The 12,328-nt window shown below is 57.4% G+C and overlaps 6 protein-coding genes across 6 annotated transcripts; 3 read left to right on the top strand and 3 right to left on the bottom strand.

Moving 5' to 3' along the window:
• Window positions 1–137: 137 nt before the first annotated feature.
• EX895_000743 (uncharacterized protein) lies at window positions 138–1,217 on the bottom strand (the record flags this gene model as incomplete). The annotated part of the gene is made up of 1 exon (XM_029881344.1): window positions 138–1,217. The coding sequence occupies one exon, from the start codon at window positions 1,215–1,217 to the stop codon at window positions 138–140; it is 1,080 nt and encodes a 359-aa protein (XP_029742730.1).
• A 1,200-nt stretch (window positions 1,218–2,417) lies between these two features.
• On the top strand, window positions 2,418–4,133 carry EX895_000742 (uncharacterized protein; the record flags this gene model as incomplete). Its single annotated transcript, XM_029881343.1, has 1 exon — window positions 2,418–4,133. One exon carries the CDS (start codon window positions 2,418–2,420, stop codon window positions 4,131–4,133), a length of 1,716 nt encoding a protein of 571 aa, XP_029742729.1.
• Window positions 4,134–4,668: 535 nt separating this feature from the next.
• On the top strand, window positions 4,669–8,013 carry EX895_000741 (uncharacterized protein; the record flags this gene model as incomplete). Its single annotated transcript, XM_029881342.1, has 1 exon — window positions 4,669–8,013. One exon carries the CDS (start codon window positions 4,669–4,671, stop codon window positions 8,011–8,013), a length of 3,345 nt encoding a protein of 1,114 aa, XP_029742728.1.
• Window positions 8,014–8,272: 259 nt separating this feature from the next.
• On the bottom strand, window positions 8,273–9,115 carry EX895_000740 (uncharacterized protein; the record flags this gene model as incomplete). Its single annotated transcript, XM_029881341.1, has 1 exon — window positions 8,273–9,115. One exon carries the CDS (start codon window positions 9,113–9,115, stop codon window positions 8,273–8,275), a length of 843 nt encoding a protein of 280 aa, XP_029742727.1.
• A 446-nt stretch (window positions 9,116–9,561) lies between these two features.
• EX895_000739 (uncharacterized protein) lies at window positions 9,562–10,532 on the top strand (the record flags this gene model as incomplete). The annotated part of the gene is made up of 3 exons (XM_029881340.1): window positions 9,562–9,955; window positions 10,039–10,121; window positions 10,230–10,532. The coding sequence occupies 3 exons, from the start codon at window positions 9,562–9,564 to the stop codon at window positions 10,530–10,532; spliced, it is 780 nt and encodes a 259-aa protein (XP_029742726.1).
• A 494-nt stretch (window positions 10,533–11,026) lies between these two features.
• On the bottom strand, window positions 11,027–11,992 carry EX895_000738 (uncharacterized protein; the record flags this gene model as incomplete). Its single annotated transcript, XM_029881339.1, has 3 exons — window positions 11,027–11,451; window positions 11,578–11,725; window positions 11,930–11,992. 3 exons carry the CDS (start codon window positions 11,990–11,992, stop codon window positions 11,027–11,029), a joined length of 636 nt encoding a protein of 211 aa, XP_029742725.1.
• Window positions 11,993–12,328: the final 336 nt, after the last annotated feature.

The raw sequence follows: 12,328 nt of genomic DNA, 5'->3' as shown, positions 1-12,328 counted from the left end.
ATCTCATGTCCATTAACACCCCATTCAGTATTTCCTGCCTCACCGAACAGCTTAATCCACATGTTTGAGATTAGAGAAACGTCGCACAAGCTTAGAACCCAGCAACGAGCGCCAAACTCTCGCGTTGCACTAGCAAGTCACCACCATCCCGGCCCCGTCCCTGACTCAGGTCCCTCCTTATCCGCAGCGTCAATGATAAGCTTGAACTCACCCCCCACACCTTCGGGCAACAAATCGAGAGCCAGCATCCTCCTCTCCAAGCCATCTTCCGTACCGAAGTGTTCCCTCACCGACACAGCAGCCGCAGCCGAACCCAACGCGTTGCTGATGACGACGCCCTGCGTGAACATCTTGTTGTAGTCCAGGTAGAGATGCACCGTGCCCGGTTGCATGATAGTAGCGTGGAGCGATACCTGCCGTGTCTCTGGGTTGCACGACAGATACTGAAGCGCAATCCTCCCTTGTCGGTCGATGAGCACGGGAGGTACGCCGAAAGTGACAAACATGTCTCGAAGACGGATGACGCTCTTGGGCAACTCACTGTGCAGCGTGGTCAGGATGTAGTTGGGAATGGGCGCCGCGAGGTCAACGTGGCCGATGTACGTGATATCGCAACCACCATCGCGGCTTTCGAGATAGAACGCAGCTTTGAAGACTTTGGCCCTTACACAACCCTCGACCTCGGCGGGGATGCCCGGCACCTCATCGAGACTCTGGTAGCCAAGAATCATGTTGGTGGTCGTGAAATCTGGAATGGTCTGCAAATTGCCCGCAGCATCCCAACAGCGGAGCGCCTGGATGCCACAAATGTCTCTGGGCTTGTAGATGGGGCCGATGCCGCGCCATACGAGGTAGAAGAGGAACTCGTGCATCGAGAAAGCGCGCATAATGTGGGCCGACTGAACGCGAGTGTCCCACATCATGCGAAAGCCAGTCATTCGGATACCCGTAAACACTTCGAGCGGGGTCAAGCCCGTTGCATGCGTCTTGCCGCGGAACATGGGCATAACCGAGAAGGGGTCGTCCGGATTACGTGGATAGATGGAAATGTCGCAATTCTCGGTGGTGGTGCGATGCACCCACCCGGCTTCGGTGTCTTGACGAAGCGTGAGGAGCATGCTCATGAGTTTGTCCGCGACAGGTTGCCATTCGTTCTTCCAATAACCCTTTTGGGCGGGTCGTTCGGGAATGATGGCAACATTGCCCGGCGTCGTCATGGTGTCGATGCGTGGACGCCCGCGGGGAAGGCCAGAAAGACGACAGATACGTTTGCTGTGAAAGGTAATGTCCTCTAGATTGTTCTAGCTCTGTCTGCCAAAGAGTGCTGCTGGTTGAGGCAGTCAAAGGTGCATGGCCAATGCAGCGGTGCACGTTCGGCCTACCGTTTCTCGGTCTCAAGTGATTTCGGGTTGAAGGATGGGTTGTAAAGCACGGAGGGGAAAGGTCCAGAGAGTGTAGGGAAGCGTCAAGGAAACAGAGCAAATGGCGGACAGGCCGGCGGAGAGGATGGTGTTCGGAAGCATCGATTCGTCGTTGCCGAAGTCGCGGTTGACTTTGTCAATCAACAGTAGCAGCAGCAGCAGCAGCATCGTCGTTGCTTGGCGGTACATGACCAGCATAGTCAGCTCACTGAGCACCACCACACTTGCAGTTACTAGCCGAACACACTAAACCACAATTTGCGGAGCATCCTGAAAACATCACAAAGCTGCCATCCATCGCCCCGCGCAGATCCCCGCTGCTTTCTCCCCCTTTTAAGCTTTTCCGGAGTGCGTGAGGCTGCAGTCCAGTGGTTAGAAAAGTGGGCTTTATTTTGCTTGTCGGCGCAGAGCAATTGTTGGCCGCAAGGGAAAAAAGAGCTCCCGCCGCAGAGTCAAAGCCCCGTGATGCGCAGGCAGCACTTTGTTCGCTCGGAGAAGCACCGACGTTCATCGCTGGCTCTCAATAATGCGACCATCGGTATCGTGATCCAAGCTTGGTTCTCGTCGCCGATCCCTTCTATTCAATCTGACACTCATTTTATTAATAGTAACCCCTTTTCGTTGATCATTCAACTGCGCCAATTGGCTGTCTCTGCATCTCTCAGGGTCCATCAGATCGAGCAAGAAACGGCATGCACGAACCGTATGGAGAGATAACGACACAATTTCATCCGTGATTCGCGCTTTCGGACGCCTCAATGCCGGCAAAAACGGCGGTACGGCTCGTCACCGCACTCTTCTGCTGAACCTCGGATCTCCCACCCCTGGTTGCATCGTGTTCACCACCACCACCACCATCTCGTCTCTTTCTCGAATCGGAAATCACTCGGCTTCACGGGCAATCCAAACTGGTTCACCTCCGGCTGCTTCCTTGCGACAACAGGGCATAGCCGGCGCTAGCCCTACAACGCCATCAGCGCCATAGACTCGCTTGCTATGCGACCGCTTCGAGGGGAGGAGCAGGGTCTCCTCGCCCGACCCCACGATGACCTCTCTTCGCCGCTCTTGTCTCCCACACAGGAAGATGGCCCCGCAGAGCCGCTCATCAAGACAGGCGTCGAAGGTGCACCTGCTTGGAACCAGATGTCGTCGAAACAACGCACTCTCGTCTACGTCACATTTGGTTTGCTCGGTATGGGCGTCCTTCTGCCCTTCAACTCGCTCATCACGCCTGCAGAGTACTTCCGCTCGTCTTTTGCACATACGCCGTACGCCAACACGTTCAGCAGCTGGATCAACGTCTCGTACAACATCATTAGCATCCTCGTCGGTGTCCATGCTACGGCGACAGGTGGCTTTGAAAGGTCAAACCCCCGTCGAAGGATCACCCTCTCGTCGATTGCCGTCATCCTTTCCGTGTTCTGCTTCGCCCTTTCTACCCGCGTCGGAAATATTGCCTCCCGCACCGGCCACCACGACGATGGTCTCGCATCAGCAGCGCACAGCAACACCTACTTTTACTTCACTCTGCTGCTTGGCGGATTGCTCGCAAGCGCTGTCGCATACTTTCAGAACAGTGTTGTCTCGCTCAGTACTGCATTTGGCGGCGGCGGATCCTTCATGGGCTCGATGCTGGCCGGACAAGGCGTAGTGGGAGTCGGCATCAGCATCTTTGGTTTCGCTTCGGCTTGGTTGCAGCAGGCGGTGCACGATGATGGCGCCTCTGCGGTCGATGAAACGGCGCAAGCGACGTCGCGCAGCATTGCTCGAGCTGCCACGCTGTTTTTTGGCATGAACACCATGCTCATGATGGTGGTATTGGCTGCGTTCCTGTGGCTAGCCAATACGCCGCTGTACACGCAGGTCATGACCAAGCAGATTGCAACCATCGACAAGATCCAAGATGAGCGTGACGTGCGCGCCTCGCACGACGACGACGATCTCGAAGACGGCGTCGACAACAGTGAACATCCGATGGTACAGAGCTGGCACTCGATCCGCTCCATCTCCCATCCTGCCTACACCTCCTGGCTCCAAAAGATGCCTGGCTTCTACAGCCTGTCACCCCCGATGCGCGAGTCGCTGTTGCGTATCTCGCTCGTCCAGTCCAAAGTCAAGTGGGACTGCGCTACCGTGGCGTTCGTCTTTGTGATCACGCTGAGCATCTTCCCGGCGCTCACATCTTCGGTGCAGAGCGTCTACACCGGCTTGTCGCAATCGGCGAGCAGCTCAATTGATCTGACTTCGCCGCAGCTGTTCGTACCCTTCCACTTCTTCCTTTTCAATGCGTCGGATCTACTGGGCAGGACGTTGCCGAGTGTGGTGCCGTCGTCGTTGATACGCAAAGCACGATCGCTAGTCTCGCTCTCGCTGCTTCGCTCGCTGTTTGTGCCGCTGTTTATGGCGTGCAATGCCGTGTCGACCAGTCAGAGGACGGGCCCGATCAGCCGTGTCAATGCCGGTGCGCAAAATGGATGGCTTGCCGGGCTGATGCAGTCGAGCGATGCACCCTTCTTCGCGTTGATGCTGCTGTTTGGGTTTTCGAATGGTCTGGTCAGCACTTGTACTATGATCTCGGGCCCATCGAGGAGCAAGCTTGTCAACTCGAAAGGCGCGAGCGAGGGGCCACTGGCAGCCACATTACTGTCCTTCTGGCTCTGTGTGGGACTGGCCATCGGGAGCGCGTTGAGCTTCTTCACTGTCAAGGCGTAGCAGCCGCATGCCACTCTCAGTAGTTTGTATCAGCTTCATCTAAACAACTCAATTCCGCAATTCTCTGCAATACATCGCATCGCTTTCTCCTCATTATCGTCGTCGTGAGTGTTGCATTTGCCAACCGTTGAGTCTAGTCTGCAAGCAAGCAGGAATTGCGGTCGTTGAAACGAGAGACACGTTCTTGGTGGACAGAAACGAGGAATCACGCCGTGTGCTGTTGGTCAGTTCCGGCTGCATTCGCGCACGGTTCACGAGGCTGTGCGGGTGTGTTTTTACAACTCCACTTAATTTGGCTCCCCGCAGCAGCAGCAGCGAGCACCGAATTCAGGCACAGCAGACGCAAGATCCAACATTGGCTTAACCTTGTCCGACCTTGATCCTCTTGCGTTCCATCCACACCTTCACCATCACCATAATCCCGCTGCCTCCCCTTGCAGCCCAACCCACCAAACGTCTGTTAGAGCAAGAACAGCGTCGACAGCGTTCCTTCACAGAGGCGAGCACTTGACTGCCCCTTCGCACTCGATTCAGGATGACAGACGCACATCAGTCACCGCTTCTGCTCTTGCCCTTAAAGACGACAGAGGAGGTGGATCTTGGTTCTGCGGTCAGATCGCTCATCACCAACAGCTACGGTGAAGACCCCAGAAAGTATGCCGAACAGACGTCGCAGCTGAACCGCGCACGTCAGGATGCCGTCAAAGGCGCAGCTTCGGATGCGACGGGCAGGGACTTGCTCTTCAAATGGTTCCATATGCTCGAGATGCTCGAGTTGCGTTTCCCAGAGCTTCGCGTGCCTTTTCCGTGGAAAGACGCCTTTACGCAAAAAGCCATCTCGCAGTCTAGCTTGGCCTACGAAAAGGCAAGCATCATCTTCAACATCGCTGCCACGCTCTCGTCGCTTGCCGCCTCACAACCGCGCATGTCGGGCAATGCGGACGGTCTCAAACGCGCCTACACCGCGCTTCGTCAAGCTGCGGGCATGCTAAGCTACATCAACGAGAACTTCCTTCATGCTCCCAGCACCGATATGAGCAAGGACGTCGTCAAGTGCCTCGTGGGCATCACGCTTGCTCAAGCGTCCGAAGTATTCCTGGAGAAGACAATTGAGGAGAAGAAGGGCGCCGGCCTCATCTCCAAGCTCGCCAGTCAAACCGCTGCTGCCTACACGGGCCTGGTCGAGGACTCGCGGGAGAACGTTACCAAGGGCATCTTTGAACGGTCTTGGACCTACCTCGTCCAGGTCAAGGCGAGACACTTTACTTCGGTTATGCACTACTACAAGGCGCTGGCAGACGATGCTGCTGGTTCGCATGGTTCGTGCCTTGTCCGCTTGACTGTTGCAGAGACGGCAGCAAAGGAGGCTCGCAACTTGTTGGCGACGTTCACTGCGGCAGCCGCTGCGAGCATCGCTGCTGACCGTCCGTCGATGCCGAGCGATGCGGGCTCTGCGCTTGTCGCCATTGTTAATGCTCAAGTCACGCGATGCACAGAGCGCAAAGAAACTGCGGTCAAAGACAACGACCTCATCTACCACGACATCTTGCCCTCGGAGTCCTCACTCCCGGCCGTCGACAAGCTCGTCGCTGCGACTCCCATTGCCATTCAGGAGATTTTTGCGGCTCCCGAAGTACAGCGAGTCATCGGGCCCGATCTGTTCCAGAACCTCGTGCCGCTCGGTGTCCATGAGAAGGCGTCTTTGTACTCGGAGGAGAAGGCCAAGATCGCTCGTGCCGAGTCGGAACGCCACGACCTTGCGACAGGGGAACTGCAAGCTTCGCTGGAATACTTGGGCTTGCCCGGAAGCCTCAAGAAGTATCGCGCTCTTGCTCAGGGTAGTGGCAGTGATGCCATGCTCGACTCGCTCGCCGATCCCGGCTCCGAAGTCATGCGCTGGTCTAACGAGGAAGCCGAGGGCGGAGGCGGTCGGGGTGCTGATGGTCTTGGCGTGGGCGCCGCTGGTGTTGACTCTGCACTCCAACGGATCGAGAGCATCAAGTCGCAAGCGGCCAACGACATCGACGCGGCACTTGCAGCGCTCGACGACGAGAACCGCGAATGCGAGAAGCAGCGTGTGCGATTTGGACACAAATGGAACCAGGAACCGGCGGGGCTTCACACCAAAGATATGCGCCAGAACCTCAAGGAGAACAAGGAGGCGATGCAGCAAGCCTCGCAGAATGATGTGCAGATCGGAGAGCTGTGGAAGTCGATCCGGCAGGATGTGCAGCTACTTGTCTCGGGGCGAGAGGCTTTGGAGGCTGCATTTGCCGCCGAGCTCACCGGTCAGACAGGGCTGTACGGTGGAGCCAGTGCTCAGACCTCGCTCATCGACGTTTCTGCGGAGGAGGAGAAGGCTTCGGAGTCCGAGATCGCAGGGGTGAAGGCCAAGCTGGCGCAGATCGACGAGGCGTTGAACAAACTCAACAAGATCAAGAAGGAACGCGGCGAGGTGCTGGCGGATCTGAAGGAAAAGATCCAGAGCGACGATATTTCGCAGGTGTTGGTGCTGAATCGTCGTGCGCAGAACGTTGACTCGTCCATCTTCGCTGCCGAGCTGGAAAAGTTCAAGCCGCACCAGAACAGGATCGCCGTGAGCCTGCATCACCAGCAAGCGCTCCTGGCTGAAATCGAGTCGGCGTTCAAGGAGCTGTCGGAGATGCGAGCGAGCAAAGCGGCGGGGGCGAAGTGGGACGAGAAGGAAAAGGCGAGGAACAAGCTGGTGGCGAGGTTGAAGCGTGCCAGGGATTCCAATGCGCAGGTGCGCGCTGGCGTGGCAAAGGGGTTGCAGTTCTATGCGGATCTGCAGGAGATTGTGAAGGCTACGCGGGGGAGTGTGAATCGATACGTGGCAGATCGCAAGGCGGAGAGGCAGAAGATGGTAGCCGATCTGGAGTGGGAGGAGAGGGGATCGGAACAGGGTGGGGCGGAGAGGCTGGCTGGGTCCATGGCGGGGTTGAGCGGGCTTGGCGGTGGCGGTGGACGGGCAGGTGGACCGCCCCCTCCTCCTCCGCCGGGGCCGCATCGCCAGACGAGTTATGCCAGCGGGTATGGTGGTGCTACTCCGCTTTCGCCTGGACCTCCGCCTCCTTCGTTGCCTGGAGCAGGGAGGCAGACGAGCATACCTCCTCCGCCTGCGTTGCCGCACCAACAGGCGGCGCCATATCAGCCACAGCAGCAGCAGCAGCAGCAGCAGCAGCCACAGCCAGCAGTGAACTCTGCCCACGATCCGTACAGTTCAATGTTCTCCAGCGGACCCTTTGGGGACGCGCGCTCGTCACCTGCGCCGCAACAGCCGCCTCCTCCGCCGCCGCAGCATCAATATCAGCAGCGACCGCCTGCTCCGTACAGCCCGATTGGGTATGGATCCGATAGTTCAGGGACTGCTCAGCGTCAAGCTTCCGGGGGATTGCCTCCCCCACCTCAGCACTTTCAGAGTAGCTTCTCGCCCGGTGCGACTTCGCCTGTGCAGGCGCGGTTTACGTCCCCGCCTCCAGCACCGTCGCATCAGGCTCAGCAGGCCTACGGTCAGCAGGTTGGAGGAGGAGGGGCTGGGTACGGGATGCCGCCTCCCCCTCCGCAGCAGCACCAGCAGGGTGCGTATGGGGCACCCGCAGGGTATACTACGCAGGAGTATACGTCGCCCCCACCGCAGTCGCCGTACGGTGCGCCCGTGCAGCAGCAGGGGTATGGAGGGTACGCCGCGCAGTATCCGGCGTACGGCGCGCCCGGTGGTCAGCAGGGGGCACAGCAAGGGTACGCGGGGAGGGCGCCGCCGCCTCCACCGCACCAGCAGCAGCAGCAGCAGCAGTACCCGTATCAGCAACAGCCGCAGCAGCATGGTGGGTACCAGGGTGGGTATCAGCCTCCGTACTGAGGGGTGAGTGGAGGGTGCGGGCGCAATCAAAGTTCGTCTCAGAAAGGTTGTGTGTTCAGCTAGTGGGATGATATCTTCCGGGAGTGTGCATTTTGGGTCGTGGTTGGATGTACAAGTGGATGGAGCGATTACATACAGCGTGAAACTGGGGTGCGCGGTGGAATTGGGCCGTGAGCGAGCATGGACGATGTGAAGGTATGAGGGCGAACGAGACGATGGGTACTGAGACTGCGACTCTGAAGTAGAAAGGCGCACGCTCCTACGCCGACTTGTGATCGTACTTCAGCCCGTCGAGGCCCAACAGCTGGTTCTCGCTGCGCCTGATCCAGGTCTCGATGACCAGCATCAGCCCGATGACCGCGGGCGTGAAGCTGAACCAGCCGGCATTGCTAAAGTTGCCCGCACCGAAAATCAGCAGCGGCAGCGGCAGCCCTGCGATGAACAAAAACCACAGGTACAGCAGTCTCGGGTTCGAGAGGCTGTCGTAGAGCGCCTTGCTGTCCGAGTTGATCTTTGCGGGCGCATCGGCGCGTTCGTTGAGGTTGATCTTGTTGCCCGTCGAGATGCGGATGTCGGAGAGGATCGAGACGAGGTACGTGGGGGCGGTACCGAACGGGTGGGAACGGTAGAGCGACGCGTTGGCGCGGGTGATCTTGCTGAGCACGTTGTCGTGGCCCATGAGCGAGAGCAACTCCAAGCTCGAGAGGTAGAGCAGGTAGCCCTGGAAGCCGAAGAAGATCATGTAGAATGGGAACGCGGGGAGGTACGTCAAGTGGTCTTCGGTTCCGATGACGTGTACGCCGTGGTGGAACAGCGTCAGATGGTTCTCAGGGTGCGTTCCGTCGATGAACGATGGAATGGGCGTCAGGTAGAGCACGAATACGAGCACGACCATGAACAGCAGCGCAGCGCGGTAGAAGTAATTCGATGCATCGTTGCGCTGCTTCAACTCGCGGACAAGAGCTTCCTGTTCTTCAGTCGGGATGGGCTCGTTGAGGTCGTCGTACTTGTCCAGTGTGTCAGCGTGCATTCCGCGCGTGTTTTCGTCCTTCTTGCTGCCGCTGGCCGAGGCGCGCGATTGCACCCCTGAGGTAGATGCCATGATGGAGGACTTCGGAGACGGACCCGACGGACGATGGGTAGATGGGGTCGATCGAGGGTGATGGTAAGGAGAGGAGGAAGACAAGAGCGAGAATGTCGAGTGTGACTGCCTATTTGCAAGTCTTTCGGCAAGTCCGTAACGTTCGGTTCTGCCTTTCTTTGCCGTGCATTTCTGTCAAGGTGTTGTTTTCGGCAAGAACGCGTCACTCCGCCTCAACTTTTCCTTCCCGGCTGACTCTGCTGCTACTGCGAAGGATTGCATCGGTATCTCCGACCCAGATTCGCTGAGAGATTTCGGACGCTACTGTCCGAAAACAAAAACGCACGGTCAATTCAATCCTTCTCATCCGCAAATTATCACGCCGAGCCCTCATCGATCCCCGTCGACATCCGTCCATTGTCCCTTCCCATCTCGACAGCCCAGCATATCGCACCTGCTCAACCACAATGTCAGCTCCCACAGCAGCACCCGAACCGCCCCCAAACCTACTCCACGTCCAATTCAAAAACCCAGAATACCTCTCGTACCTCTCGCACCTACAGGCCACAGGCCAAGTCACCGACCCCTCGAGCACAGCCAAACCAGACCCCGCACACCCGCTCACCGAATACAATGTCATGTCGTACTTCGCCACCTCGCCCTTCTTCGACCGACGTAGCAACAACGAGCAGATCCGCATGCAGAATATTGCAAACGGTCTTGCTGTGGGCGTGGGGATGGGGGCGAGGCAGGAGGAGCAGGAGCTGAAGCGGTTTACCGGGTTGGAGTTTGTGCTGGTCCATGCGAGGGCTCCGGCGTGTTTTGTGGTGCAGAAGCGCTGGAGGAGCTCGCCGTCTGAATGTGAGTAGTAGCCGTTGCGGGAGGATGAGAGAGGGGGACAGAAGAAGCTGACTTTGTAACTATGGATTCTGATGTGACAACAGCAACGCCGCTAGCAGCGTACTATATCATCAACGACTCGATCTATCAGGCCCCTGACTTGTACTCGGTCCTTGCGACTCGGTTGGTAAGTTGTAGAGTTGCATCCTTGATCCAAAGTGGCCTGACTGGCATCGTATCCACTGACGCAGCCCTCGCCCCTTACAACCTCTCCGCTTCGACATGGCATCAACAGCAATCCACAGTGTACGGCCTCAAAACCTCTCTCTCAACCCAACGCCGAGCCCGACCCTCCTTCGACCCACGCCGCGGCCATCACGGTCGCTTTATCGTCCCCGACCCCGCACCCTCCGACACCTCGACCGGTACACGCTCTAACGCCGAACAGGACCCCAAGGACGACGCAGTCCTACAAGACGAGGAGGAGGCAGATGAGGACGATGACCATAACGACGACGACGACGATATCGACTTCGAAGACGTCACCGCCCAACCCACGCCCACTGCCCCTGTCGCGAAGAGAGCGCGATTCGACTAGCATCCCGCTCCTCAAAACATCTTGCTAAGTTACTCACATTGTATTTGTACACAATATACCCATGCGCAATCATCGCTCTTTCGTGCCTTCCTGCCTCACGTACTTAACACCCCTAGGCTCGACAGCGCGGCCTACGCGACCATGCCACCGTGTGTGGATACAATTCAATGCGGTGTATATTCGTTTGTGTTGGAGAAGCGAAAGAACAGGGACGAGATAGGAAATGGAGGAGAACGACACGAGTGTCAAAACGCGGTGTGAGGTACATATCCGATTATGGCTATCGCCAAGTCACGAGATCGACCGGAGAGGTTGGCGAAAGTGCCAAGAACCCGAGAAGCAATCACTCGCGAGGTTGCGTGCGACGACTGCCGAGATCGTCGATGCGTGGTTTGGTGTCAGGTAGGCGTGTCTTGTTGAAGATGGTAGATAGTTGGGTTTGCGAAGAGAACCGATGGCCGCAGCTACATCGATCGATTGGTAGCAATCGCACTTTACTTGAGGAAGCATCCCATAAGAGCATCGTCTTGCGCACGCGTGTTGAGGATCAGCGCGACAATGAGACCATACAGGCCCAACACTTCGGCGAAAATGAGGATCAAGATCATACCGATAAACAGACGCGGCTGCTGAGCAGTACCGCGCACACCGGCGTCACCCACAATGCCGATCGCAAATCCAGCGGCCAACCCAGCCAGACCGACCGAGAGACCGGCGCCGAGCTGAATGAAGCCGCGGTAGAGCGACATCGGCGTCTTGATGTCACCGGAGATGAGCACGCTGACCACGAGACCGTAAATGGCAATGATACCAGCCATGATGACGGGAATGACACACTTGATCAACAGGTCAGGTCGCAGGACACCCATGGCCGAGATACCGACACCCGACTTGGAAGTACCGTACGAGGCGCCGAGGCCTATTGACGCGAGAAAGAGCGAGCGAGGCAATGAGCGCACAGAGGAGCGATAGCGATTAAGCAGAAAAAGTCAGTATATCGAGCATCAAAGTTGTCGAGTGGTTGCTCCTTTTCATGTATACGTACAAGTGAAAACGATGGCAGCTGTGCATCCCTGTTTGTTGATGCGTCGAGCAAGTGTGGCGAGATCAAGAACAGAGTAGACAAGGTGGTCAGCATGCGGTGATCGAACGGTGTGCTGCATGGCAACATTGCGTCTAAGGTCGATTGCCTGCTGTCGAGTGGATCGATTGGAAGGAAGTAGACAAGCGGTGCATCACACCACAACGCCGATTTGCAGAACATTTTCTTTGCGACGCATCAGTTGAAGCGTTGAACGCTTTGCGCTTCCTCTGAGGCGGGGTGCTTGCCCAGAAGACAGCCAGCCCATCCGAGTATGCCAGAGCCAAAGTCGATCGTAGTCGCGAATATTACTTACCATCGCGCCAAAGAAGGGGGCGTAGACGGGGCAGAGCTCCGTGTTGATGTCGGCTGCGCTCATCTTGTTGGTATAGGATTGAGGCGGAAAAAAGAGTGTGGCGACGTGAGAGGAGTAGCCAACAAAGGGGATTTGTCGGGCAGGAAGGTGTGTGTGGATGATGTGGTGGAGGAAGGAGATAGACGATGTCGACGACGACGACCAGAAATGAGAGTGCGCGCGTGCGTTGCAGTGCCCAGGCGGTTCGGAGAGTGTGATGGCTGCCTGCGAATTCCAGTTGCAGAGAGACTCGGATTCTCGAAAAACGCAGGAGCCACCTCCCAAAGGGCTCGCTCCTGCCTGAGCCATGGCTTGGCCTGCAATCGAGTTGGCTAAGTCGCACCAGCAGCAGCAGCAGGC

Source organism: Sporisorium graminicola, chromosome SGRAM_1 (genome assembly GCF_005498985.1).
Source record: "Sporisorium graminicola strain CBS 10092 chromosome SGRAM_1, whole genome shotgun sequence".
Taxonomy (NCBI): Eukaryota; Fungi; Basidiomycota; class Ustilaginomycetes; order Ustilaginales; family Ustilaginaceae; genus Sporisorium; species Sporisorium graminicola.
The sequence above is the reverse complement of the archived record's forward strand: the minus strand, read 5'-3'. Positions and strand labels throughout refer to the sequence as shown.